Source organism: Equus przewalskii, chromosome 5 (genome assembly GCF_037783145.1).
Source record: "Equus przewalskii isolate Varuska chromosome 5, EquPr2, whole genome shotgun sequence".
Lineage (NCBI taxonomy): Eukaryota > Metazoa > Chordata > Mammalia > Perissodactyla > Equidae > Equus > Equus przewalskii.
Window position 1 is genome coordinate 82,542,951 of NC_091835.1, and position 27,809 is coordinate 82,570,759.

At 41.3% G+C, this 27,809-nt stretch overlaps 1 protein-coding gene across 1 annotated transcript; it reads right to left on the reverse strand.

The window, feature by feature from the left end:
- Window positions 1-229: 229 nt before the first annotated feature.
- Window positions 230-27,809, reverse strand: TMBIM4 (transmembrane BAX inhibitor motif containing 4). The gene is made up of 7 exons (XM_070621965.1): window positions 27,235-27,809; window positions 17,128-17,236; window positions 16,006-16,111; window positions 12,603-12,636; window positions 9,949-10,066; window positions 4,309-4,354; window positions 230-3,514 (listed from the first exon to the last, which is right to left on the reverse strand). The coding sequence occupies exons 1-7, from the start codon at window positions 27,329-27,331 to the stop codon at window positions 3,308-3,310; spliced, it is 717 nt and encodes a 238-aa protein (XP_070478066.1). The 5' UTR covers window positions 27,332-27,809; the 3' UTR covers window positions 230-3,307.

Below are 27,809 nucleotides of genomic sequence, written 5' to 3' on the forward strand. Positions count from 1 at the left end.
ATAAACTAGGTATTGTTATTGTATTGTAAAGATGAGGCAAAAGACCTAAAGAAGGAAGAATGAGCAACTGCCAAAGGAGATACAAGAAGGAAGCTGCACAGAAAGGATTCTAACTTATTACCTACTCTGCTATGTTAAACTTGAGTATAGTGTAGGGGAGGAAGACATTTCCTCTAGCCAAAGTGGGTTCGTCTGGCCGGAGAACGAATTAAATTCACATGAGACAGAATCGCAAGAGAAACAAAGCTTTATGAGGAACATGGTCTGGGGCCTTTCTTCCCGAAGGAAGAAAGGGCACCGAAGAAGTGGGGTGCACAGAGTGGTTATATAGCCACAAACAGGATATTTCACATGTGATTGAAATGTCCCTCCCACAATAGTCACAAGATTGCCCTGTCGCACAGCGCTTGATGGACACAGCAGATAGTGGGTCAGCTATCTCGGTGGGCATAGCAGGAGGCAAGTCTATTGTCTCAAGCTGGGTGGTCAGAGGTGAGCGCAGCAATCAGTTCCTAGCCTAAGGAAAGATGCTTAATCCTTAAAGAAGTGCCAACGTTGGGAGGGGGAGGGAAGTCAGTTACAGGAGATTACCAGATAAGCACAATAAACAAATGCAGATTTAAGTCCTTGCCTTCCCCATTGATTAAGAGTTTCTAGAGATAAGGTCATCTCCTTTCTTCTTCCTGGTACAGAGAGGGAGGCACCTTTACAGATAGAGATTTCCTTTACAACGTAAATGTCCCTTACAAAGGGTAAGTAAATTCTACTCCTCAGAGCCTCCTTCCCTGTCTCAGATTATCAAAAGCAATCAGCCTCAAATAATCCTCATGCCAAAGAGACATATCTTGGGGTGGCCAATTCCACTCCCCACAATAGCATCATGCAATTGGGTATTCAACAAATAACTGATAATGATGGAGTCAAATTTACATCTAAAATTCACCAGAGATTAAATCTATACTACTAATTTGTTTAAACTTTTCCATAGCTGGGAAAAGATGCTTAGTGAGTGTTATGAGCTGAGCTGTGTCCCCCCAAAATTCATAAAATGAAGTCTCTCTTAGTCTGTTAGGGCTGCCTTAACGAAACACTAGAGACAGGGTAGTTTATAAACAAGAGAAATTTATTTCTCACAGTTCCGGAGGCTGTAAGTCCAAGATCAAGGTGCTGGCAGATTCGGTGTCTAGTTAAAGGCTCTTCCTGGTTCATGGACTGGTCTTTTCGCTGTCACCTCACGTGGCCGAAAGGGTGAGGGATCTCTGTAGGGTCTCTTTTATAAGAGCACTCATCTTATTCATGAGAGCTCCATCCTCATGACCTAAGCACATCCCAAAAGTCCTACCTCCCCATACTGTCACACTGGGCTTTAGGTTTCAACATAAATTTTGGAGGGACACAAACATTCAGACCACTGCAAAGTTCTAGCCCCCAGCACCCTGGAATGTGACCATATTTGGAGATAGGGTCTTTAAAGAGATAATTAAGATAAAATCAGGTCATTAGGGTGGGCGTTAATCCAATATGACAGGTATCCTTATAAGAAGAGGAAATTTGGACAGAGACAAGTACAGAGAGAGGCCCATGTGAAGACACAGGGAGATGACCATCTACCAACCAAGAGCAAGACCTCAGAAGAAACCAGCCCTGCGAAACCTTGATCTCAGTCTTCTAGCCTTCAGGATGTGAGAAAATTAATGTCTGTTTAAGCGCCCCCGGCTGTGGTTCTTTGGGAATTTGCCAGTTTCATTGGCCACTGGTACACTGCTGTAATTTTAAAAAGGAAAATCTGTACTTGAAAAAATGTCAAATTTTATGTCAAAAACCTGACTTTCAGATTTTTTTTTTTTAAAGATTTTATTTTTCCTTTTTCTCCCCAAAGCCCTCCCCAAAGTACATAGTTATATATTCTAGTTGTAGGTTCCTCTGGTTGTGGCATGTGGGACACCACCTCAGCATGGCCTGATGAGCGGTACTGATGAGGATTTTAGGCTGCTTCATTTTAAAACTGCAGATGAGAAGCAGGCTCTGAGGAGTGGAATTTGCTTGCCCTTTGATCAGAGACAGTTGCATTTGTGAAGGAAATCTCCATGCCTCCCTCTCTGCGCCAGGAGGAAGGGGGGATGGCCTTATCTCTGGAAACTCTTAATGGGGAAGGCAAGAACTTAAGTTGTTTACTGTCTGGCAACTTCATGTAACTGACCCCCCACCCCAAAATCCTCCTTTGTCTTTAGCTGAAGATAATATTTAAGCGGTGACTTCTACCATTTACTCAATCCTGTTTGATTCTTATCTAAAAGTTGTGGGACCGCCCAATGGCCGGACCCTACCGGCACTGGTACCATTTTAACTTTTTTTTGTCTTGTAAAGAGATAACTCACATACCTATGCCTTAAATTTAGCTCTAACCCTCAACTTGGGGCAGCAGAAGCAGCAGCAGCAGTGGCTCCTCCTGCCCGTGGGTCCTGTCCCCACGCAGCAGCTCTGACTGCCCATGGGTCCTGTCCCCATGCTATTCCTTACTATTCTCTAAATAAAAGAGCACTACTGCCAGATCTTAACAGTCTAAGAAATCTTTCTTTCGACTCTTCGGCTCACCAACCCCGCATCATTTCCATGTCCGCGCCAAGGATCCAAACCAGCGAAACCCTGGACCATGGAAGCGGAGCATGCGAACTTAACCATTCAGCCACAGGGCCGGCCCCAAGACTTAATTTTTAATACATCATTTTATAATGAAATGTCATTGACATTTTAATATAATTTTAATATAGTACTGAACAATTCTCTGTGGAATTTATCTTTTATATTTTTTTTCTTTCTAAATAAGATTAAAATCTCCTAGTAAAAGGAGATTTATACTTTATATAGGTAAGGACAGAAGTACTTTAAAATCAAAATCAAATCTAATGTTAATTAAGAAAAAATTTAGATAAAATCACTAGACAAAGATAAATTGGTATTCTTAAACTAATCTACTCATGAAATTCTTTTTGAATTGCAAATGAACAATCTATATATGGCAAATTTAGGATTGAAAAATAGAATACTGATATCTCTTACCTGAGATTCTAAATCAAGGATTTAGAAACAAGATACCATAAAGAATAGTAAGATTTACAATTATATAATCTAGTAATTATATTATACATTTAATATTATATTGCACATAACTATATAATTAGTATATATAATAGTAATACATACATTGCTATTATACTATATTATAGTAATAGATCTGAAGTAATAAAAGTATTTAATAGTTAATTATATTTCAAACTTAATTACTTAATGAATCCATTTCTTTCAATCACTTTTTATTAACTGCTTCCAAAAACCGCAACAGGTGCAGGAATAGATTGATGATATCCAAGTAGAGGTCAATGGCAGCAAATACATACTCCTCGGGTGACAGCCGATGCATCAGCGAGTGTGTGTCATAGACAATGAATCCACAGAAAAGAAGGGCCCCTACAGCAGCGATGACCAACTCCACTGTCTCACTGTGAAAAAAGAACTACAGGCGAGAGATTAAAGTAGTAAGTTTATAGTTCAGAACAGGATTAAGAATTCTTAAGTTACATATGCTACATACATATGTAATAATGCTGTACAACTCTGAATACAAATGTTAAAAGGAGAAAAAGGCAAGGCAGGTCCACCCTCGCCTCTGTTGGATGAAAGAATGAATGGATGAATTGATGGATATCCTCCTTTCTATTAAATTACCCCCTTGACTTTGAACACTAGCATTCCAAATATAAATTATTTAAAAATATATTTCATTTTCAGAATTACATGTGCCATTTGGAGGTTAGCAATTACATGTGAGGGCCTCTTTCTGTATAATTTTGCTCATCTGTTCTTCATCTTTCACGCAATAATACTGATTAACATAAGACTTTGATTTTTTTTTTTTTAAAGATTTTTTTTTTTTTTTCTTTCCTTTTTCTCCCCAAAGCCCCCCAGTACATAGTTGTATATTCTTCGTTGTGGGTCCTTCTAGTTGTGGCATGTGGGACGCTGCCTCAGCGTGCTCTGACGAGCAGTGCCACGTCCGCGCCCAGGATTCGAACCGACGAAACACTGGGCCGCCTGCAGCGGAGCGCGCGAACTTAACCACTCGGCCACGGGGCCAGCCCCCAAGACTTTGATTTTTTAAGGATAATTTTATAATCATTCTATATACAAATGTTCCAGATAATTATAAGTAAGTGTCCTAACATAAGAGTACCTCTTATAGCTTTTAAAAATTATTTATATTGACATGACCAGAATTCTATTTCAAGTTACCATTTTAAAATAACTTACCTTCAAGATTCCTGACAAGCACAAAATCCACAAAGCAGTAAACAATCTATAAAAACAAAACATTCATAATTCAGAGTATTATTCCTTCCCAAAAACCTCTGTAAACCCATTCAACATTTTCTGAAGAAATAAATCCATCCTGATATTTGCCAAAGAATAACTGAAATATAAGAATTCATAAACATATAATGAATACTACAGAATACCCAGAAATTGAAAGAATAGCTAGCTATTCAATATTTGTTTTTAAGGCGTACAAAACTAGTTAAGAGTATCATTTTTAAAGTTTTTAATTGGAATACAAAGAAAATATGGATATAAGCAGAAATACCATTACAAGTATTTTAATTCATAGATCCATAAAACTTCTAGAAAATATATACATGAATAAATGACATTAATTGCATTTTTAAACCAAATAACAATAGTAAGTTATTCTGTGAACATGCACATCCATTAAAGTTCCCCATGTTCTCTCATTCTGATGTATTAAAGAACTTAATTTTATGCACGTAAACTTGCCACTGCTATAATTTTATGAGCTGTCATTCACACCTTTATATGAAGTATAATTACATATTATATATATAAAGTATAATTATATGACAAAAGATGTCTAATAACTCAGCCCTTGGTTATCAAATATGAGACTTGGAGGCCTCAATGCACATCTGCTGCTTCAGGCCACAAGGAAGTACAGGGGCCAAATTTACTTTCCCTCCTTAAATAAAAACCAGAAATAGGGCCAGCCCCATGGCCCAGTGGTTAAGTTCGTGCGCTCCACTTTGATGGCCCAGGGTTTCGCCAGTTCAGATCCTAGGTGCAGACCTAGCACTGCTCATCAGGCCACACTCAGGCGGCGTCTCACACAGCAGAACTAGAAGGGCCTGAACTAGAATATACAACTATGTACTGGGGGGCTTTGGGGAGAAGAAGAAGAAGAAAGAAAGACTGGCAACAGATGTTAGCTCAGGGCCAATCTTTAAAAAATAAATAAAACCAGACAAAATATATGAAACAACAGTTTTCAGACACTGCACAGCAAGCAGCACAGGACAGTGATTCCTGAGATAAGAGAAACAAAGGAGGTGAGCTCTACAGCTGGCCCAGCTAGAGAGTTTCGAGGCCACAGTGTAGGGACAGGAACCCATATGGAGCCTTGTGGTCTCTCTGAGTGGTGAAGACAAGAATTCAGAGGTCGGAGAGGCCAAGGTGGCTAGAATTTGCAGGCCAAAGTTCCAGAGAGGAGAAGCTATACAGACAGCTAGCTAGCTCTGGTGATATACAGAGGGCTCCTCTCAAGTCTTTAGCTGAGTACTGATCGATGCATACACGTGAGGAAATGACAAAGGCTGGGGAAAGAACCACCAGAGAGGAGCAGGCTAACAACCCTTAGAGTTCACACAAGGCCAGGTTCGCATTCACACAGAGCTCACACAGTTCACCTTCACATCAGCCAGAGTGGAGAGACCTCCTAAGACATGAGGCTTGGAGGAATCCTCAGAAGGACACTGTCTCAGTAGTGGGGCCAAATTAGCCCTAAACTAAAAGCTGTTGTGGACCTGCCTAACAGAGCTTAAAAGGAAGCCTCAAAAGGTTCAGGCAGTTTCCAAGGAAGTTAACTGTTTCCTGGAAGAACAAAGCCAAAGATATTTAAAGGAAAACAAAAAAATTCTGCAACCAACAATGTAAAATTTACAATGACCAACACCCAATCAAAAATTACAAGACACGCTAAAGAACCAAGAAAATATGACCTGTAACAAGGAGAAAAGTCAATCAATAGAGACAAATTCAGAAATGACACAATAATAGAATTAGTAAACATTGACATTAAAAAATATTCCATATGTTCAAGGAGGCAGAGGAAAGCATCACCATGAAGAGAGAAATGGAAGATATATATTTTTAAAACACAAAAATTGAACTAAATTTCCACAGATGAATAATACAATTTGTCAAATGAAAAGTACTCTGGTTGGAATTAATAGCAAATTAGACACTAAGGAAGAAAAGATTATTTAACTTGAAAATAGCAACAGAAACTAACCAAAAAATAATGAAGAGCGCATCAGTGAACTATGGGACAACATCAGGAAGCCTAACACCCCTGGAACTGGAGTCTTAGAGAGGAGAAAGAAGGAGGAACATTAGAATATCTGAAGAAATTATGCCCGAAAATGTTCCAAATCTGATGAAAACTTTAAACTGACAGATCCAAGAAGAAGGAACATGAAAAAAACCACGCCAAGGAATATCATAATCAAATTACTGAAAACGTTAATCAAATTACTGAAAATTCCTGAGGAAATGTTAAAGGTAGTTAGGGGATAGAAGACATATTACACACAGAGGAACAAACAACAGCAGACTTCCTGTCAGAAAAAGCCAGAAGATAGCGGAGTGACATCTTTAGAGCACTGAAAGCAAGAAAAAAAAAACCCCAATCAGAATCCTATACCCAGCAAAAATATTTCCTAAAATAAAGATTTTCTGCAGATACACAAATGCTGAGAGCAAAAGAACAGCATTATAAGAAATGTTAAAAGGAAATTCCTCAGGGAGAAGGAAAATATTAGATGGGAACTTGGACCTACACAAAGAAATGGAGAACAAGAGAAATGGTAAATATATGGGTGAACATAAAAGACTTCATCTATTTCTTAAATCTCTTCAAAAGATAATTTAATGTTTAGAGCAAAAATAATAGCAATGTGTTATGAGGCTTATAACCTACTGTAGAACTAAAAGTTATGACAACAACAGCACAAAGGTAGGGAGAGGAGATGAAAGTACAGTGGATATGAAATGGTCTATGATTTGAAGGTAGACTATGATGCCTTAAAGAGGTATACTGTAAAACCTAACTTCTATTTAAAAGAGCTATAGCTAATAAACAATAAAGGAGACTAATGGAATCAAATCCAAAAGAGGGAAGGATAGAGGAAAAAAGGAACACAGAACAGACTGGACAAACAGAAGGAAAACAAATGGCAAGATAGTAGGCTTAAACCCAACCGTATCAATAATCACATTAAATGTAAATACTCTAAACACACCAATTAATATCAGGGATGGTTAGACTGGATTAAAAAAAAGCAAGATCCAATGATATGCTGCCTAAAAGAAAACTACTTTAACTATAAAGACACAAATAAGCTAAAAATATAAGGAGGGAGAAAGATATACCATGCTATATAATCAAAAGCAAGCCAGGGTGCTATATTAATATAACAGAGTTTAGGGCAAGATTATTACCAGAGATAACCCCTTCATAATGATAAAGGGGTCATCAAGAGGACATAATCCTAAATGTTTATGCATCTAAAAACAGTTTCAAATAACGTGAAGCAAAACTTATAGAACTGACAGGAGAAACAGACCAATCCATAACTGTAGTTGGAGATTTCAACACCACGTTCACATTAATTGATAGGAAACATAGGCAGAAAATTAGTAAGCATACAGAAGACCTGAACAACACTGTCAAGCAACTTGACCTAACTGACGTTTATGAGACACTTACGTCTCAAGGTGAATTGAGAGCATGGTGAGATTCCAGCTCTCAGTTCTTTTGCTGGAATGGCCACAAAATTTCTCAGGATACATCTAGCATATCTAAGTGAGAATGAAGTATCATGCCACTTCGCAGTATAGATCCTTCAAGACTGAAGGAGACTCAGGACTTGCTTTTTCATACTACACCCTAGGGAAACTCCAAAGCTTCTTCACCAAGTAGTACGGGGAAGGTGGTATTAGGAACGGTAAAGCATCTGAGATTTTACCCTACTTGCAAGCTAATAAGTTAGCCTGGCACAGTTTCATGGATAAAGGTAGAAGACAGGAGACTCCTAGGTCTGAGATGAAGGATAGTTTATTACAGCAATAGCAGTAGCTGAAGAACAGGCATAGTAGATAGGTGTCATGGGAGTAAAGAAATGAGAGAGCTAGAAGGACAGAAGGTTGAAGAAAGAAAGTGGGACGCTGGCATTTAAGATTTCAGCAACAGCACAATCCCTAGTTATGATAAGGTCCACAATGTCGCCATGGCAGGGAGACAGAAGGTGCTCAAGTAGAAGAAGGCCAGAGATATTGAGAAGCTAAGGTGATGGACAGGCCTGAAAAGTGGTTCAATGCAAAAGTCTTCAAAGAATGAGGGAGGCTTCAGCAATAAGGGAATCGGTGCCAGTGCTGAGGAAGGGTGGGAAGTGCACAGCCAGACAGCGTAAGCGTTAAAGCAATGAATTTCCACCACGCTGAAGGAACAGTGAAATGGTACTAGAGGACCGAAACAGTTTCAACAGTAACCCCCACCCCAAACCACACAGGGTGTGAGACAGCAAGCAGCTGGAGAACAGTCTTCTCAGGGAGGACTCAAGTTTCAGCTGAGATAAGGAAGAAAGAATCTATCATAAAGAGGCTGAAATACAGGGGAGACTGTTTGGCGGAACAGGAGTTCTAGAGAGCGTGCTAGGACGGGTGGGGAGGAGCACAGTTGGAGACTGGGATGGAAAAGAGAAGCGAGAGCAAATCTTCCAGCACATCTCACACACAAACATGTATGAAACATCCCCCACGCACACACACAAGGAAATGAGAAACAGTGTTGCCTCTCCCTAAATCAATCTCCATTCTAATACAACTATTTCAGCATCTTGCACAATTGTCCATGTTGGCTGACCAACTATATTTTATCCCAATAGAGATTTCTGGCAATCTGGATTACCAGGGGGAAAAAAAGGGGAGGGAAGAAAGTTTTGCAAGAGTACACTTCTATAAATTTTCAGTGTTGTAACAGGAAAAAGAACAGAAAATGGTTGGGTGATTATGTGCCAACAGAAAGCCATTGTGAGCTTAGAAAAGAGTCTATACATTCTCAACAGGTGAGGGCAACACAGTACCATTATCCAAATATAAAAAGGATGATTCCATATATTTATTAGTTTGAAAAAAGATACAGGTTAATGTACATGGACCAAAAAGTTTTTAAAGTTCATGCAGACATCTCCAACACCTGGGTCAATTACCTTATTTTATTTATTTATTTATTTTTTTAGGAAGATTAGTCCTGAGCTAACATCTGCTGCCAATCCTCTTTTTGCTGAGGAAGATTGGCTCTGAGCTAATCTCCACACCCATCTTCCTCTACTCCATATGTGGGACACCTGCCACAGCATGGCTTGACAAGCAATGCTAGGTCTGCACCTGGGATCGGAACCAGCGAACCCCAGGCCACGAAGCAGAGTGCACAAACTTTACCGCTGCGCCACCAGGCTGGTCCCACAGTTACCTTGTTTTTGCCACAAAAATGTGGATGGTCTTGGTAACATTTATGTTAAGGCAGAGACCTAAATAATTTAGGTAAATTCCATACCATTCGTAAAGCACACAGTCCTAGCCACTCTGAAAAGACATGCACTTGCCCTTCAGTGTAGAGGGGAAGCAAATGACTCGAAGCCACTTTCCACCTCTTTCTATGCTCTGGGACCATAGGCTTTGGCCCTAATACTCAAAAAGATGACCTCTCATTACCCCTCATTTTAAAAGACAGTATCCAAAGCTAACAGTGTGGCACTTCTCTCAAAACCACCTATAATATTAAAGGTATCTATCTATCATAGCCAGGAATATATAACTTACCCCGCTCCAAATTTGCTGAAATCTCTCTTAGATTGTAGAGTGTATACAGTCAAACCAAGAAATACCGCGGTAGTCAGTACGAAAGCTTGCAGAACAATATATACATCATAGAAAGTAACTGTAAAATGACAAAACACTGATTAAAAACGCATATAAACATACTCATTATAAAACAGCTTTTTTCTGGCTTTTAACAGAAATGCTTTATTTTCTCCTGTACTACTTGCCAATAAAAATAATTATGAAAAGATGCCTTATTCACTCTTGAATATTGGTACAGTAAAACCACACCCCTAATGCAATAAACAGGCTCCAAAATATTCACTCATACAAAATAGGGAGGTCATATCATGAGGACGTTAAAGAAATGATGGTGAGAGAGGACACAGCTAGCCAGTTAGGAGTTCTGGGACACGGGGGAATGCTTCTCACCCATCCCCGTCCCAGCCGCAGTCTCTGACCATCTGTGGCGATTGTCCACTATAACTGCAACACCAACAGGGATGACTCTGCGTCCTGCAGCTGGCTGGGAATTCCGGACAGCAGCGACTCTAGCAATCACTTGGGTAACTACACACCCAGTTCATCAGCCCAAATCAAAAAAACTGGGCAAGAAAAATACTAGGGCTGTTTGGGCTCACCCGCCATTCACTGACCCTGCCGAGAGCAGAAACGAACCACTAACTGCTTCCGACCCACATCTACAGGACCCTGGAGGACATTACTGGTGGTTTACCGAATATATACCAAATTCCCCTTTGTAATTTTAGAAGGACCATCTGGATGGACTGGATGGACTCCTGTAAAACAACTGCTTAACATTTTAACAGAATGCTAAACTATAACCTCTTTAAAGCAAGTTAAGTGCTTTGAACCCAAAACCATTTAACCAATTTTTAATCTTTCAGCATTAATTATCCAAGTTCTTTCTATTCCTAAATGTTACATTATTGGAATTTCTCTATTTATGCCATTATAAGATTAGGAAGGTGACCAGAGAAAAGATAAAACATGAAAATACTTGCTTCTTGTCAGTAATTTCAGTATATGATTAGGAAAAGAATATTGTAATTAATGAAGAAAATGATGTTCTCAGATTAGCCCATCTATGAATTTCTGGCCCCAATTCCAATAACACTGAAATAAATCTCTCTCGTGCCCCTTATAAATGGTAGGAGCAGGGGAGGCCAGAGAGAGACTTGATAATAAGGTTTACAGAAAGTAACATTAATAGATAATAACACTAATAATAAGTAAATATTAATAATACTTCCTTTCTATGTTGATAAACTTCAATCCTATTTATTTTAGTAGTTATTTCTTATTATTTGCTTATATTCTGATTCTTTTATAAAAGGAAGATACAAACAATATACAGATTGAATAAAACTGGCGTAGAAAGGTTAAAAACAGTAATGACAAAATAGGGAGAGATAAATACATTAACCAAAAGGATTAACAATTTACTGTTGTTGAAAGTAATAGTTAATTCTGACTTTTTTGGTACACCAGGTCAATCATTTTGAGACAAGTGGAATTTCTGTTGTTAACAAATCATGACATTTTTTACTTGAGGCATTACATAGGGTACCTCAAGTAATTATAACAGACACTCCCTTTCAAACACATATTTAACACCAAATGCAAAACAGAAATTACCACTGTTTCTTGAGGCGCCATTTGACAAAATCCGAGGATATAACCATACAGCACAGTTCAGTGCAGGCAATTCAGAGGCTAAGCCCATGTGATGAACACACATGGCTCAAAACCTGTGTTTCTGGTTCCTCTAAGATCCCTTTACATTAGGAAAAAGACTACCCACGGTTGTCTTATTTTTATAAATGGATACATGCACATGAATACTGTTCTCCATTCTTATTGCTTTCCTAATTCCTTCCACTGCCTCTAAGCTCAGCTAAACTACGTGAATACAAACATTTAATTTTTGCTTCTATTTTAGGACATCTTCACCCTATGCCATACTTTTGAAATACGACATTCCATGATGTTAAGCGTTAGCCCCAAACATCTTTTTACCCAAAAGATTTTCCCACATTAAACAGTTACTGTAACAGCATGGAGATTTCTCAAAAAATTAAAAATAGAAATACCATATGACCCAGCCATCCCACTACTGGGTATCTATCCAAAGAACTTGAAATAAGCAATTTCAAAAGTCCCATGCACCCCTATGTTCATTGCAGCATTCTTTACAATAGCCAAGACGTGGAAGCAACCTAAGTGCCCATCAACTGATGCTGGATAAAGAAGATATGGTATATATATATACAATGGAATACTACTCAGCTATAAAAAAGGACAAAATCGTCCCATTCACAACAACATGGATGGACCTTGAGGGTATTATGTTACGCGAAATAAGCCAGACAGAGAAAGACAATCTCTGTATGACTCCACTCACATGTGGAAGTTAAACATATACACAAAGAAAAGAGATTAGCGGCTACCAGGGGAATGGGGGGAATGGGGGGGGTGGGGGGGCGGGCACAAAGGGTGAAGTGGTGCACCTACAACACGACTGACAAAGAATAATGTACAACTGAAATTTCACAAGGTTGTAAACTATCATAATCTCAAGAAAAAGTTAAAAAAAAGTTACTGTAACATAGAGAAGTACAATAATGGCTTACCAACAAAGGCCACAGTCAGAGCTTCCAACAGAGTCTACGAGAAAGAAACTGAAATTACACAAACATACATAAAATGTACCCTATGTCATGCACACGCTCTAATTTCTGGGAGTTCAATGTGACTCCATGCACAGGATCTCACTTTAACTTCAGAGCTGCCTTGTGAACAATGTGCAACAGATAATAAGCCCACCATAGCGAAAATGAGACCTCAACGTATTCAGAATATTTAGATTCTAATTGTGATCCCATCACTCCTTAAATTCACTGGACTTTTCCTACCTGTAACAGGAAGATTATAGAAATAACATAGAAAATTCTATTTTTCTCACTCTCTGTAATGCAAATAAAAGCAAAATTGCAAATCATGTGCACATTTACAAAAACCCCAATATCTCACACAAACAAACATAGAAGAATAGAATATTTAGGTAGTACTTTGGTGTGGGAAAGTCTTGAAACTGTCTCCTAAGATTCATTCTCTCTTCTCTAGTAACAGAATTTTTACCTGGATACATTAAACAGACTAAACATTACATTTTTAAGCCTCCCTTGCAGCTAGATCCGGTCACAGGACTCTGTTCTGGCTGACTGCATGTGAGTAGAGAAGTGTGCAACTTCTAAAAGCAACAAGGTTTGCTCTCCCCTTTCTCTTCTCATTTTTTTTTTTTTTTTTTAAAGATTTTATTTTTTCCTTTTTCTCCTCAAAGCCCCCCGGTACATAGTTGTGTATTCTTCGTTGTGGGTTCTTCTAGTTGTGGCATGTGGGACGCTGCCTCAGCGTGGTCTGATGAGCAGTGCCATGTCCGCGCCCAGGATTCGAACTAACGAAACACTGGGCCGCCTGCAGCGGAGCGCGCGAACTTAACCACTCGACCACGGGGCCAGCCCCTCTCTTCTCATTTTTTAAAAATAACAGGATAGAATGTGGACACAGCGGTGAGCTACGTTACACCGTGCAGCACTTGAGCAGTGCCTGAACCAAACCAGGTGCCTGGGCCCACAGTCATTCGAGTGTCACACAAATGAGAAGTAAACCACCTTGTTTAAGCCACTGTTATTTTGTCCTTGTTTAGGTCATGCCACAAGTAGCTGAACTCCTATCCTAAATGAAAGATTCAGGGATGTTGAGCTTTACCCTCTAGTTCTTTCCCCTTTAGTGACATATCTTTTCTTGTTTTATATGCTTACTCTAGTTAGATTTTATCAACCATCTGACAGACCAGATCATAAAGGCAAAGCCAAATTAAGAACAGTGGCTGTGTAATCACAGTCCGAGTAGCAGCACTCCCCAGACCCTCCCCTCCCCGAAATCAAGAAACCATCAGAACCACAGCAAAAATGGTATGAGAACTTGTATACAAATGTGGAGGCAATGAAGCCACTGCCACATTTTGTTATAACGTTGTTGGGTAGGGTCAGAGAAGTGGTGGCAAAAGATGACAGAAATATTTTTTCTGGGCACTATCATTATACTACATTCTTGATATTTGTGACATGATTTAGGTAAGAAATCCTACCCCATACTCAAGTATCTGAAGGAAACAGGACAGTGTAAACAGGAGAAAAGACTGGACTAGGAAAACACACCACTGCCCCCAAATAATGCCCCTTTTAAAATGTGTGTCTATACACACACAGACACACGACTTCTAAGGCGACATAAGATCCATCTCCTTTCCTATTTAGGGGGAGCAGGACAAAATCACCGAGTATCAGAGGTCTCTGAGATCTGAAGTGTATTTTACACGCTTCCTTATTTGTTAGGCCATTCTAGCTAAGGACATGTTCAACAGCTGCAGCAGTTAAATGATCACCTGCCCTTAAGCGTTTGGGTGATGCTTTTCCAGTGAGTCCTCTTTCTGCTGGACCAAAGGTGGTCCATGCCCTTTTCCCAGACAGAAATCAATCACGGTCTTTGAAAGGAGGCTGGCTCCATGTAGAGCTGAACAGGAACTCTATGATGCTGTTTCTTTTTGTACTTCCTCCCTCTCTCCTAGGACACAGCTGACTGAGACGGGAGTTGGCATCTAACCCAAAGGCTGCCAACCCATATACTGGCTAACAATCTACAATGTGACCCATGCCAATAATAAGCTGTGCCAATCAGATTCTTTCTCACTTAGGAATCTAAACTCAGAGAATGAAGCAATGGCGGCAGGAGCTAAAGCTAAAAGGTTAATTAACCATATGAGGACCCACAATGGACAATATAAAAACCAAAGACAGCAAAGGAAAAAACTATGTGTAAGGACAGATGTATGGTAGAGAAGAGATGTAATGGAAGAAGGGAGAGAAGACCCCAAACGCTTGCTGTTGAACCCCCTACAACAGCATTATTTCTAGAAACTTCCACTAGTTCCTTTTCTTCTTGAGGCCTGGTGGGTTTGGGTTGGTGGGTGCCCAAGCTCCTGTAACCTTAAAATAAACTCCCTGCTACCTGAGATAACTTGGGTTAGGGTATTGATCCCTGGCAAACAAAAGAGCCTAAGATTTAAATGAATAACCTTTCTTAGAAGCTCCAAAGTCATGAGCTTTTCTTTCATCTTATTAACATAAACTTGCTATCAGAATTCACAGACTTCCTTTAGTTGAAAGCACTTTAATCTGATAAAGAGATTTTCACTCTTGTTTGACGATAAATATCCTTAATATTAGTTTGCAATGTTTTGAAGTAAATGTTGAGGTCAGAACCCAAAGTCATATTAGATATGAGAACAGAAAAAATAATTTTTCAAATAAGCAACCTGAGCCTTAGCAACTCCTCTGGTCATATTCTAAGACTGAATTTTTAGGTAGTAGTTGCGTTTAACTTTCATTAATATCTCAACAAACATGACTTAAGGCTGAGTTGTCCCAACTACGATTTTGAAACAACTTAGTGGAGCATATCAACAGAGCAAAGTGCTCCTTTAAAAGAACAGAGTGATATGATAAAAATAACAGAGTTAATCAGAAAGATTTGAAGTTAAGGTCTATGAAATTAAGGCCACAATATCAAGGCCACCTCCTTTTTCCCAAGAAAATTACAGAACATTATGGGTCAAAAACATCAGAGGGATAATCTACTTTAATATTTTCCTTTTACAAGTGAGAAAACTTGGGTAGAGACAGGTAAAATGCCCTGCCAAATGTCACATAATCAGAGAGTGGCAAAGCCACGTTATGTGATTCCAATTCATTATTTTTCCACTATATCATAATACTGACAGGAAAAACAAGGAAATTGATGGATGGTAAAAATTCTAAAAGACTAGAAAATTACAAGTAATTTCCTAAAATATTTGAGTTTTTTAAAAACTCAATTTTGTTCTGCTACTGTTATATATGTATATGCATTTAATGAAATAAATTTAAAACTCAGGAATAAATGTTAAAGGGACAGATACTGTGAAGTACTCACAAATCCGGAAAGCAGGTACAGGTTAAGCGGATGCTTATGTCTGTGCAAAGTCAATGCCAGAAGCACACCGAAGGATCCAAGGGAAAGCACCAAAATTAAGACAGGACTGAAAGACATAAAATTAAATGCATTTTCAAGATAAAAAATAGCATAGATAGTTTTATCCAATTTAATAAAATCTGTCTATTTTATGTGTTTGTGAAAGTACAGGAAAAAACATCTGGGAGGATTCACACCAAACTGTCAAAAGCAATTATTTTCCCATCTGGGAAGGTGCGGAGTGTGCTGCGGGAGGAGCAGCAGAAAGAAAAGAGCCCCCAGTGAGGGGGTAGACTTTTCCTTCTACTGCATGAACTTCTAGCATATTTGAGGAATTTTTGCAATTAGCATACTGTTTTTTTTTAACTAAAACACAATAAAGAAAAGTTATTAAATAATAAATTTTATACCTAACTACTTTTTTAGGGTATTTACTACATAGCTGTAATTTAAAGAACTTCACCCCAAATAGGAAACTAAGAGAGTGAAGCCCCCCTTTCAGAGGGGAAGGAGGACAGAAATTGTCTCCTTCTAAGAAAGTATTCAGTCTTTATTTCTCCTTTCCTTCAATATAAAGAATCTACACCACTTCTAGCCATGGAAATCATCACTCTGGAGGTGAGATCTTAAACAAATTAGGGCTGAATCATACGGGGCTCCTCTGAAAACTCCTGGGTGAAATTATCCTACTTAGGAGCCAATACTGACATAAATTAAACACACATTTTCTAAGCACCTTTATTTTTCAAGCACTGTCTTAGGCTTTGGGGACAGGGCATAAGTCTAATAAAAGCAAAAAAATAAGACAAAAAAACCCGCATAAAGTAAAAATCCTTAATGCTACTCCAGGAGATGAGGATTTAGCCCAATGAAACCGTAAGCTATACAGTGCAGAGGTAAATACCATGTTGTAGTACAGTTTCCTTATCAAAACAAAACTAACCTTATTTATAGAAGCTAATAATGAACTTTTTTTACATTCTAACCTCAAACGTTAATAGAAAAAATGAACTTTGTTTATGGTATGCCCTTTTGATCATATGCAGTGGCTGAAAATGATTCAGAATCATTGCATTACCTTACCTTTCATGTACAAATGTCCGTATAGATTCAAAGTACAAGAAAAGTGCAGACGTCACTGTAGTTAGGAGAACTTGCAGAGAAAGGATGGTGTAGACCTTTCTTAGAAAGGCTGAAAGAGAAAACAATGACACGTGACTATTTTCTTAAGCATTTATCATAGAACAGCGAGATCAAATTTCTTCTTAGAAACATTACATTTTTATATGTATTCTTTCTACATTTTAATTCTTAATTCACATAATCTGTAACTAAAACTAAAAAAAAAAAAAGAAAACACTTCTAAAGGAATAAAAAATTCTAAGTGATAACTACCCTCCCAAAAGTATGAGCATAAAAAAAACTGTTAATGGGGTGGAAGGCAAATGTTTTCATCAAAATAAAATGAAAATATTAAATGCTTATTTGTACACAGCAGCATACAACAAAGCAAAAGTTTAAAACTGTGACTTTTTTTCCCGGAAGATTAGCCCTGAGCTAACTGCTGCTAATCCTCCTCTTTTTGCTGAGGAAGACTGGCCCTGAGCTAACATCCGCGCCCATCTTCCTCTACTTTATACGTGGGATGCCTACCACTGCATGGCTTGCCAAGCGGTGCCATGTACGCACCCTGAATCCGAACTGGCGAAACCCAGGCCACCAAAGCGGAACGTAGGCACTTAACCGCTGCACCACCAGGCCAGCCCAAAATGGGACATTTTTAAAGAACAAATCTATCTTGAAACTGAAAAGCAAGAACAGAAAGCTTATGGCTGGATATAAATTGAAAAAAGAAATCTTAATTTCTAAGCAGTAGAAATGTTGCCCCAAAATGAAACATCCTTAAAAGGCAAATAATATATAAATTTATTTTCTCTCACCTATTTTTACTTTTCATTTTTAGTACCTCTGCCTCTGGTTTTTTTTTTTTTTAAGATTTTATTTTTCCTTTTTCTCCCAAAGCCCCCCTGTACCTAGTTGTGTATTTTTAGTTGTGGGTCCTTCTAGTTGCGGCATGTGGGACGCCACCTCAACGTGGCCTGACGAGCAGTGCCATGTCCACACCCAGGATTCGAACCGGTGAAACCCGGGACCACTGAAACGGAGCCTGAACTTAACCACTCGGCCACGAGGCCGGCCCCCTGCCTCTGGTTTTTATACAATAAGAAACTCTCCCTTTCAGAATATTTTATTATCAACATCTCTAAGTCGACTCCAAGGCTTAATGATTAAATAACACTCATTAAAGTCTTCTGATGCATAGATGATATAAGTAATACAGTGGCCACCCAGCTCACACCAGCTTCAGAAAGAAGACAGCAACAGTCGCACCTCCTCCATGTATACGCGATGCCAGCACCACCCTCCCCACTCCCTTAGCCGACTGCTAACAGTCCTTCGAGATTCAGCCTTTCTCAGCTCCCCAGTCTGAATTAAATGTTCCTCCTCGTCTGCCCAAGGGACCCTGAACACACTCCACGTCGCTTTCCTCTCTAACTATTAACTACTTGTCCTTCACTCCCAGGAGACTGCAGACTGAAAAGCTCCCTGTAACAGGGCACGTCTCAGTCATTCTCCCACCCCAGCACCCAGCCAAGTGGATGGCACGGAATAAATACTCACTGAATCTTATTTACTTTTAAATAAGTTTATATTGAATTAATGAAAGGTGTATTTTGCCAGTCCGGGAGAGAAAAGGTATGATTCTGAAGCAACAATGGAGCCACATAACTTCTGTAGAGCGCTGTGCTCAGGCAGGTGCCCAGCAGAGGAAGATGTGAGGTTGTCTCCTGCCTCTCACGGCAACATCTGATGACAAATGTTCCTTCTGAGACCAGGCCTACTGAGGACCTGGCTTCCCAAGGAAGGAGCAAGTGCTCTGATGGCATGTCAGCCAAATACCAAGTAACAAAGAAATATTTTACAAGAGTAAGAGGATCTTCATAAACACTAAAGACTTAATCCCCCAAATTAAATCTTAATCAATGTTTCCTCTGGCACCCTTTCCAAAATATACAGTAAGGTTTTCCTAATGTCTTAAACAGGTTTTCCTCAACACACAGTTTAATTAACCAATGACTCACGTAACAGTGAGTATCAGCTGTATTTTGGCCTAGGTGTAGGAATACATCTGGAACAAAAAGGAGATAAACCGTGCTAATCTCCACAACAGATCTACAACTTACTTTCTTAAAAGGCCCTGATGGGGCCAGCCCGGTGGCTCAGTAGTTAAGTTTGCACACTCCGCTTCAGTGGCCTGGGACTCGTGGGTTCAGATCCCAGGCACAGACCTACACACCGCTCATCAAGCTATGCTGTGACAGGCGTCCCACATACAAAGTAGAGGAAGACTGGCAGAGATGTTAGCTCAGGGCCACTCTTCCTCACCAAAAAAAGAAAGAAAGAAAGAAAGGCCCTGATGTCTGCATGCTTTGGGAGGTCATGTCCACTTTTTCCGCAAAAGCAGACAAAAGAATATATTACTGCCATGGGCACTCTTCTTTGGGCTATCTTTCTGTGAATCTAATTCCTAAACCAAAGGTCAAACCGTATTCCCCCAAGGGATTTTCTGGACTGCAAAAAACTCATATTGTTTACTTTTGATACACTATTACATACCTCATGTAACTCAAATCTATTCCATTTAATATATATTCTCAAGAGTGAAAGTTAACGTTAATCCTTATCATTTCACAGAAGTGTCCTACAGTTCAAAACACGTGTTTAATGTTTATTTGTATACGCATGTATGCCCCAGTGCGTACATGAAAAAAGACTGGAAGAACAGACATACACCAAGGTGTCAACAATGGTTTTCTCCATGCAGTATGACTGAGGATGAGTTTCATGTTCAGTTCTTTGCTAATCTGTGTTTTTTATATATCACCAATAAACACTACTTTTATAACAGAAAAAATTTTAAAGAAACCTGGCTAAGCCAATAGATTCATCACAAAAATAATCCTTACACAGATATTCTAGATCACAACTTTCCTATACTCTTTAAAAATGGGACCTTAAACCAAAACCCAAGAAAAAGCAACACTTGACACCCATTTTGAATAACTAATATAAAAAGTGGCAAAGGATATACTCACAGGGAAAAATAAAAGATCCGATACGAAAAGAACATAAGCCAAACAGTAATATCTTTCCATTTTTTTGGAATCCTGGTTTCTCCCCTTCTACCTTTCCCCTTTCTATTTCTATTTCTCCCCTTTCCACTTAAACTTAACGTGGCCAAAACAGGAACTCTTCATTTCTACCCACATCTGTGCAGCCTTCTCATCAGTAACCAGCACCAACAGCCCCAAGCCAAAACCCTCGGAGTGCTCTCCGGTTCCCTGCCCTTCTCCCCTCCAGCAGCAACTACTGCAGCTTCCACCTGCCACGCAGAGCACGTGCACCTCCTTGGGCTCCTCGGCCACCCCCCTAGTCAAGGTCGGTATGATCTCTGGCCTGGACGGGAGCAGCCTTCTACTGGTCTCCTTGCTCTCACTTGTGTGCCACCTACTGTCCCAATCCACTCTCCACACAGCTGTCAGTGATCTTTTCATAAAGGAACCATATCACGTGACTTTCTGCTTGCATTCTTTTAATGGCTTCCCTTATACTTAGAATAAAATTTAAAAGCTGTTACGGGGCCTCCAAGGCCCTGCGTGGTACGGAACCTTTCCAACCTCCTCTCAAGCCACTGCTCCTCTTCCTCACTCTGTTCCCCCACAGTGGCTGCCTCTCGGTTCCCCAACCACGCCCAGTCCTTCCTGCTTCGGGGCCTCTGCCCTTCCTGCCTCCTCTGCCTGGAACGCCCTTCACTTTCTTCACACGGAATGGCGGTTTAAAATACGTCCACATGCTCTGACACTCCCTTCAAGTGACTCAATTCTAACCAAAAAAATAAGACAGAAGTCACAGTGTGTGTTATTTCTGAGACTGAGTCACAAGAGGCAATGCCTGTCAATTATACCTCGACAACCACAAAAGGCAACAGGGCACCTACCTGCTCCTTCTTAGCTCACTCGCAGCAGGCAGTCCTCACGCTTTGTTCCATCACTGCCCACCTAGGGAGAGCCTTCTGGACCTTGCTTTCCTAACAGCCTCTCAATCAAACTTTAATGCCACAGACATACCGTCCATCTGGTTATGTACGGCCGCTCTCTGGAAGGCTGCGAACCACTGCGGTATCTGAGATTCTTCTGCCTTCTACCTCAAGAGCCAATTTTCACTCCCTTGGAGGCAAAACTGTCCCCACTGAGAATGACAGCTTCAGGAGAAGCCGCTGCCAGGAGCCCCATGGAAAGATCCACGTCGTGGCGACAGCCAGGGAGCAACTGAGGCCTTCTGCTACTCGTGATGAGTGAGCCTTCTCGGACGCACGTCCTTCAGCACCGGTCAGGCCTTCCGATGACCACAGCCCCAGCCAACATCTTGACCACAGCCAATGACAAACCCTGAACTGGAATCACTCAGACACCTGACTCTTACAAACCGATGATAAATGTTTACTCAAGCCACTAAGTTTTGTGGTGATTTGCTAACACACAGAGAACTAACAGAGCTTTTGGTATGTGGAAGTGGGGTGCTGCCATACCAAAAACCTAAAATATGCAAGAGTTTTGGAATCACTCAGTGAGTAGAAGTTGGCAGTTCCTTGAGGTGAAAGCTCAAAAAGCCTTAAAGAAACTGTTTGTAGAAGGATGACGCCTTTGAGGAGGCTGCGGGTCAGGGCTGAAAGGAAAGTGAGGAAAACCTTACGAAACTGCAGGGAAGAGAATCCCTGTTATGAACCGACAAAAAATGTAGCAACACTGTCACCTGTGGGAACACGGAAAGTAGAAAAATGTGCCTAATGAAGTGGGTGATCAAACTAAGGTGACTTCCAAACAAAGCACTGAAGGTGCTTGCTGGCTTCTTGCTGCTTATACCAAAATGCAAGAGGAGAGACAGAGGATGCGATTTTAAAACCCTTTGTTAAAACCTCACAAATATCCAACATTGTACCTCAGAAAAACCATTTAAACAATAGGGCTTCTGGGAAGCTTGAGGATTGTCCCTCAGCAGTCTCAGCCAAACTCACTCTAAGATATTTTCGGGTGTGGCTTTTAGCTAATAAGAATCATGGGAGGGGCCGGCCCTGGGCCTAGTGGTTAAGTTCGTGCACTCTGCTTCAGCGGCCCAGGGTCTCGTCAGTTCGAATCCCGGGCGCAGACATGGCACGGCTCATCAGGTCACGCTGAGGCAGCGTCCCACATGCCACAACTAGAAAGACCCCCAACTAAAAATACACAACTATGTACCGAATCACAGGAGACCCACAAAGCTTTCTGAAGAATTTTATTGGCAAAAATACCCACCAAATTATGCCTGTCCTAACATTGGATGTATAGGTACAGATAATTTGTCTCTTTAGTTCCAGAGTCTTCAAGAGGAAATGAACTCATAGGAGCTGTTCTTAAGGAACTATATCCAAGACAGGTGGACAGAGCACTCATCTGGGGATTATGAAGCCTGGTTTCTAGGCCCCCCAGCCTCACTGCAAACAACTGTGCTGTTTTAGATAAGTGTTTTGAAACTTAGGTTTTCTGAAAAACATATGTATATATTATGTTAGGGACTGTAATTCCAAGGAAAATTATAATGTTGTTATTACAAAATTTGTTTAGCACTCACATGTCCAAACCCAGCTCTCCACTGGGATTCCGCTTCCTCCGTGAAGCTTTCCTAGATTATCCCAGTTCACACACTCTCACTTCCCTCCCTACACTCCCTCTAGACCTGGCACTTGAGGATTTAATCGACCTGCTATCACAGATTAGTTTGGCTACTGGCCAACCTAACTAATGCCTTAAGGACAGCAACTGTGACTTCCAAAACTTTATTTCTCACTACCTTTACATGCAGTAAAAAGGGATGGCTTTAAAAATAAAGCATTTTTTTCATTAAATGTATATTAATGATCCAAATGTTTCCTTAATGGCAGTACCCTGACTCAAGATCTCTCTAATAAATGCCTTCTTTTCACACACCCAATACCATCTCCACAGAAACTTAATGTCCTGCAGTGGCTGCCATTTTCTCTCCCTGCCCCTCCCTGAAGGGACTCATTCTCTTTCTTTATCACTTCTGGGATCAGCAGAGAACTTCCTTCTCATCTGACAGCCACGAGACAGCCAGGAGTTCTAAACCACCCCCAGTACTTGCAGCACCAGTTCTCAATTACGTTAACACATCACATCATCACTGTCCATGCTGTAGATGGATGTAATCTGAGAATGCCTCACTGGTTTAAAAAACATATAATAAAAAGCTGAGCTTTAACACCAATCCTCCTCAAACTCTTATAAAAAACCAAAGAAGAGGGAATACTTCCAAACTCATTCTACGAACCAGCGTTACTCCAATACCAAAGCCAAAGACACCACGAGAAAAGAAAACTACAGATCAATATCGTTGATCAATACTGACGCAAAAATCCTCAGCAAAAAGACTAGCAGGCAGAATTCAACAGCAGATTAAAAGAATTAGCAACCAAGTGGGATTTATTCCTGGAATGCAAGGATAGTTCAACACACAAAAATCAATCAATGTAACACACCATTTTAACAGAGTGATGGGGGGAAAAGAACACATGATCATCTCACTTGATGCAGAAAAAGCATTTGCCAGAATTCAACAACTGTTCAGGATAAAAAGACTCAATAAGATAGGAAGAGAAGGAAACTAACTCAACATAACAAAAGCCATATATGACAACCCCACAGCTAACATCATAGTCAACAGTAAAAACCTGAAAGCTTTTCCTCTAAGATCAGGAACAAGACAGGATTGCCTGCTTTTGCCACTTCTGTTCAACAGAAAAGTCCCAGGCAGAGTAACTGGGCAAGAAAAAGTAGTAAGAGGCATCCAAACTGGAAAGAAAGAAGCACAATTACCTCTGTTCATGCACATGATCTTACATGTAGAAACCCTAGAGATTTCATAAGCTGTTAGAACTAATAAATGAATTCAACAAAGTTGCAAGATACAAAACCAACATGCAAAACTCAGTTGAATTTTTATACGCTAACAATGAGCAAGCTGGAAAGGAAAAGGAAATTAAGAAAAAACTCCACTTACAATAGCATCACAAAGAATGTTAAATGCATATTACTATGTGAAAGGAGTCAATCTGAAAAGGCTACATACTGTATCATTCCAACTATATGACACTCTGGAAAAGGCAAAACTCGGAGACAGTAAAAAGATCAGTGGCTGCCAGGGGTTGGTGGGAGGGAGAGATGAAGAGGTGGAGCACAGAGGATTTTTAAGGCACTGAAACTATTCTGTATGATGTTATAATGGTGGATCTGTCATCATACATTTGTCAAAACGCATAGAATGTACAATACCAGGAAATGAAAGCTAATATAAACTATGGACTTTGGGTGATAATGAGGTGTCAATTTAGGATCATGGATTGTAACAAATGTCCCACTCTGGTGCACCATGTTGATAGTAGGGGAGGCTGTGTGTGTAGGGGCAGAGCTATATGGGAACTCTCTGTACTTTCCACTCAGTTTGCTGTGAGCCTAAAACTGCTTTAAAAAATAGTCCATTTTAAAAAATGGGCAAAGTACTTGAATAACATTTCTCCAAAGATCTACAAATGGCCCATAAGTATATGAAAGCATGCCCAAGGTCACTAATTATTAGGGAATGCAAATCAAAACCACCATAAGATATTACTTCACACTCATTTGGATGGCAACTTCCAGGGAAAAAACAAGCATTGGTGATGATGTAAGAAACTGGGACTCTTGTGTAAGGTTGGTGTGAATATAAAATGGTGCAGCCATTACGTAAAACAGTATGCTGGTTCCTCAAAAAAATTACAAACACAATTACCACATTGTGAGATAACAGAAAATATACCCTGGTCTCTGTCCCCAGTTCCTGGCACAGAGCTCCTGAAACCCTTGTAATTTCCTGAGCCATAGGAGTGTCTTTTGTTCTAATGAGGTGACTCTAGGTGGCCTCCTGCATGAAGGCTGGAAGACCTCACCATGATTCGAAGCTCGGGATTTTCAGCCCTGCCTCCCATTCTCTTGAGAAGGGAGAGAGGCTAGAAATGGAGTTGATAATTGACGATGCCTATATGAGGAAGCCTCCATAAATCCCAACAGTACAGGCTTTGCGGAGCTCCCAGGTTGGGGAACACATCCACATACTGGGAGAGTGATGCACCCCAATACAACAGGCTTGGGACCCTCTGAGCCCTCATCCTGTTTATCTCCTCATCTGGCTGTTCGTCTGCAGCCTGTATCACATCCTTTAATAAACTGGTCAATGTAAGTGTCTCCCCGAGTTCTGTGAGTCACTCTAGCAAATTAATCAAACCTAATAAGGGGGTTCTGGGAACCTCCAATTTGTAGCCCAGTCTGACAGAAGCTGTGGGGAACCTGGGGACCTGCTACTTGCAACTCCAACCTCAAGTGGAGGGGGGCAGTCTTGTGGGACTGAGCCCTTAACTTGTGGGATCTGACACCATCTCATACTAGATCGTGTCAGAATTGAGTCAAATTGCAGGACACCCAGCTGGTGGTGTGGAGAATTGCTTGGTGTGGGGAAACACCCCCATGCTTTTGGTGACCAGAAGTTTCAGAAGTTGCGTTCTGTGTAAGTAGCACAGGACAAACACAGGAGGAAGAACTACTCAGGAGAGGAAAAATGAGGTTTCTCACTAAAACACACATGATCTAGCAATTCCACTTTTGGGTATAGATCCAAAAAAGCTGAAAGCAGAGTCACGAAGAGATGCCTGTACACCTATGTTTATAGCAGCATTATTCACAAGGAGGTGGAAGCAACTGAAACGTCCACCAATAGATGAATAGATAAAACAAAATGTGGTCTATACCTACAATGGAATATTATCCAGCCCTAAAATGGAGGAAAATTTTGACACATGCTACATAACGGATGCACTCTGAAAACACGCTAATGGAAAAAAGTCAGCCTCAAAAAGACAAATACTGTACGATTCCACTTATACAAGGCATCCAGAGTGGCCAAATTCACAAAACAGAAACCAGAACGGCAGTTGCCAGGGGCTGGGGGGAGGCGAAAAATGAAGAGCTGTTCGATGGATGCAGTTTCAGTCTTGTAGAAGGACAAGTTCTGGAGGGCGGTTGCACAACAACGCGAATACACTTAACACGACTGAGCTGTACACTCAAAAACAGTTCCAGTGGCACATTCTTCACGCTATCTGTATCTCACCAAAAATCAAAATTTTTAATTAAAAAAACTGAGCTCACTTGCCAAAATAATCCCAAAATTCGATTCCAGAAATAGAGATGGTAGGGATAGAGATCACTAGTTTATCAGAGCTTCACAGCTCCTTTTCCAGAACAAGTTCCAGGTGCCCAGACAGGAAGAACACCGGGGGACGCTTCTGTGACCCACTGGCTGAACCAGAGCGGATGATGAATCCCCCCTACGGGAAGCTGGGCATTTCAAATTCATAATAACTTCTGCCCACTGGAGGTTGCACAGCAACTTGAAACCAAGCAGGCATCCTGATCCACCTGGGAGGCCCGCGGCGCCCCGGGAACGCTCGGACACACGCTGCCTTCCAGGCCCCGCGGGGGACACAGGCCCCCGCGCCCACCGTCCTACAGTCCCGCAAGGACACGCAGACAGACCCGAGACAGGCGGTCCCCAAACCGAAACCGAAGCCACGCAGCGGGGACGCCGACATTCGGGCGGACGTCACCACGGTGGCCCAATAAACCTATTTTCACCGAAAAAGCAACCCCTAGTTTCTTTTAACTGAAAGCTGCCAAGCGAAGGCGGCCGAGGTTCTCCGGGGTGGCCGTGTAACCGAAGAAGACAGGGTTCCAGCGGGAGGCTGCCGTTCGGGCGCCCGGCTGGGGGACCCCCGCCCTCGGGGCGCCGCTCCGGCAGAGCCTGCGTCCCCGGAGCCCCGCGGGCAGCGGAGGCCGGAAGGGCTCTGCCCCGGAACCCCCGCACCCCGCTCGCCCTCCGAGCGGGCCGGGGCGCGCGGGCGCGAGAACCCGGAAATCCGCCTCCCCGGGCCGACTGCGCAGCAGGGCCGCGAGGGGCGACGGGCGCCGGGGAGCCGCCACCTACCCATGCGGATGTGCACGCTGGCCGAGGCCACGCAGCTGCCATAGTTGAAGTCGTCCTCGATGGAGGAGCAGGGGTAGCGCGCGTCTTGGGGGGCCATGTCGGCAGTGGGACTCCCAGGCGGCCCGCTGCTCCAGGTCGACGACGCCGACGCCTAAAGGCCTTCAGCCCACTTCCGGGATGCCGCGCTCCAGCCCGAAGCAGCGGAGCGCCGGGGCGGAGCGAAGCCCAAGCTAATCGATGTGATGTCGCCTGGACAATCCAGTTAGGCTGAGAAAAAGATTGCTTGCTTCCAGTTGGGGTGGGAGGAAGAAAAATTACATTCGAGGTCGCATCTGAAGTGAAACTTTTCTCAGATTTTCCTCGACAAGGTTTCGAAATCCTCTGACCTGTGTCCACCTACAAAAACAGAAGCCAGTTGAAGAGGCAAAGGGTTTATTTGGGATCAAAGAATTGCAATTCCGAGAGCACAGATTCAGGTGGAAACTGGGACATAGCGTCCCAGTTACAGGAGAGGGGCCTGGGGTTCTGTAGGGGAAAAGGAGGATGAGGTGAGTTGTGTTAAGGAGGAGTTCATT

What these genes read in the sequence shown, in the direction of transcription:
- TMBIM4 (XM_070621965.1), bottom strand. Translation starts at nt 27,331, where the DNA reads ATGGCCCCCCAAGACGCGCGCTACCCCTGCTCCTCCATCGAGGACGAC. An exon ending in CGGACATTTGTACATGAAAG is followed by an intron (nt 16,112 to 17,127) that starts GTAAGGTAATGC and finishes TATGTCTTTCAG; the next exon opens with TCCTGTCTTAATTTTGGTGC. An exon ending in TCTGACTGTGGCCTTTGTTG is followed by an intron (nt 10,067 to 12,602) that starts GTAAGCCATTAT and finishes GTCATTTTACAG; the next exon opens with TTACTTTCTATGATGTATAT.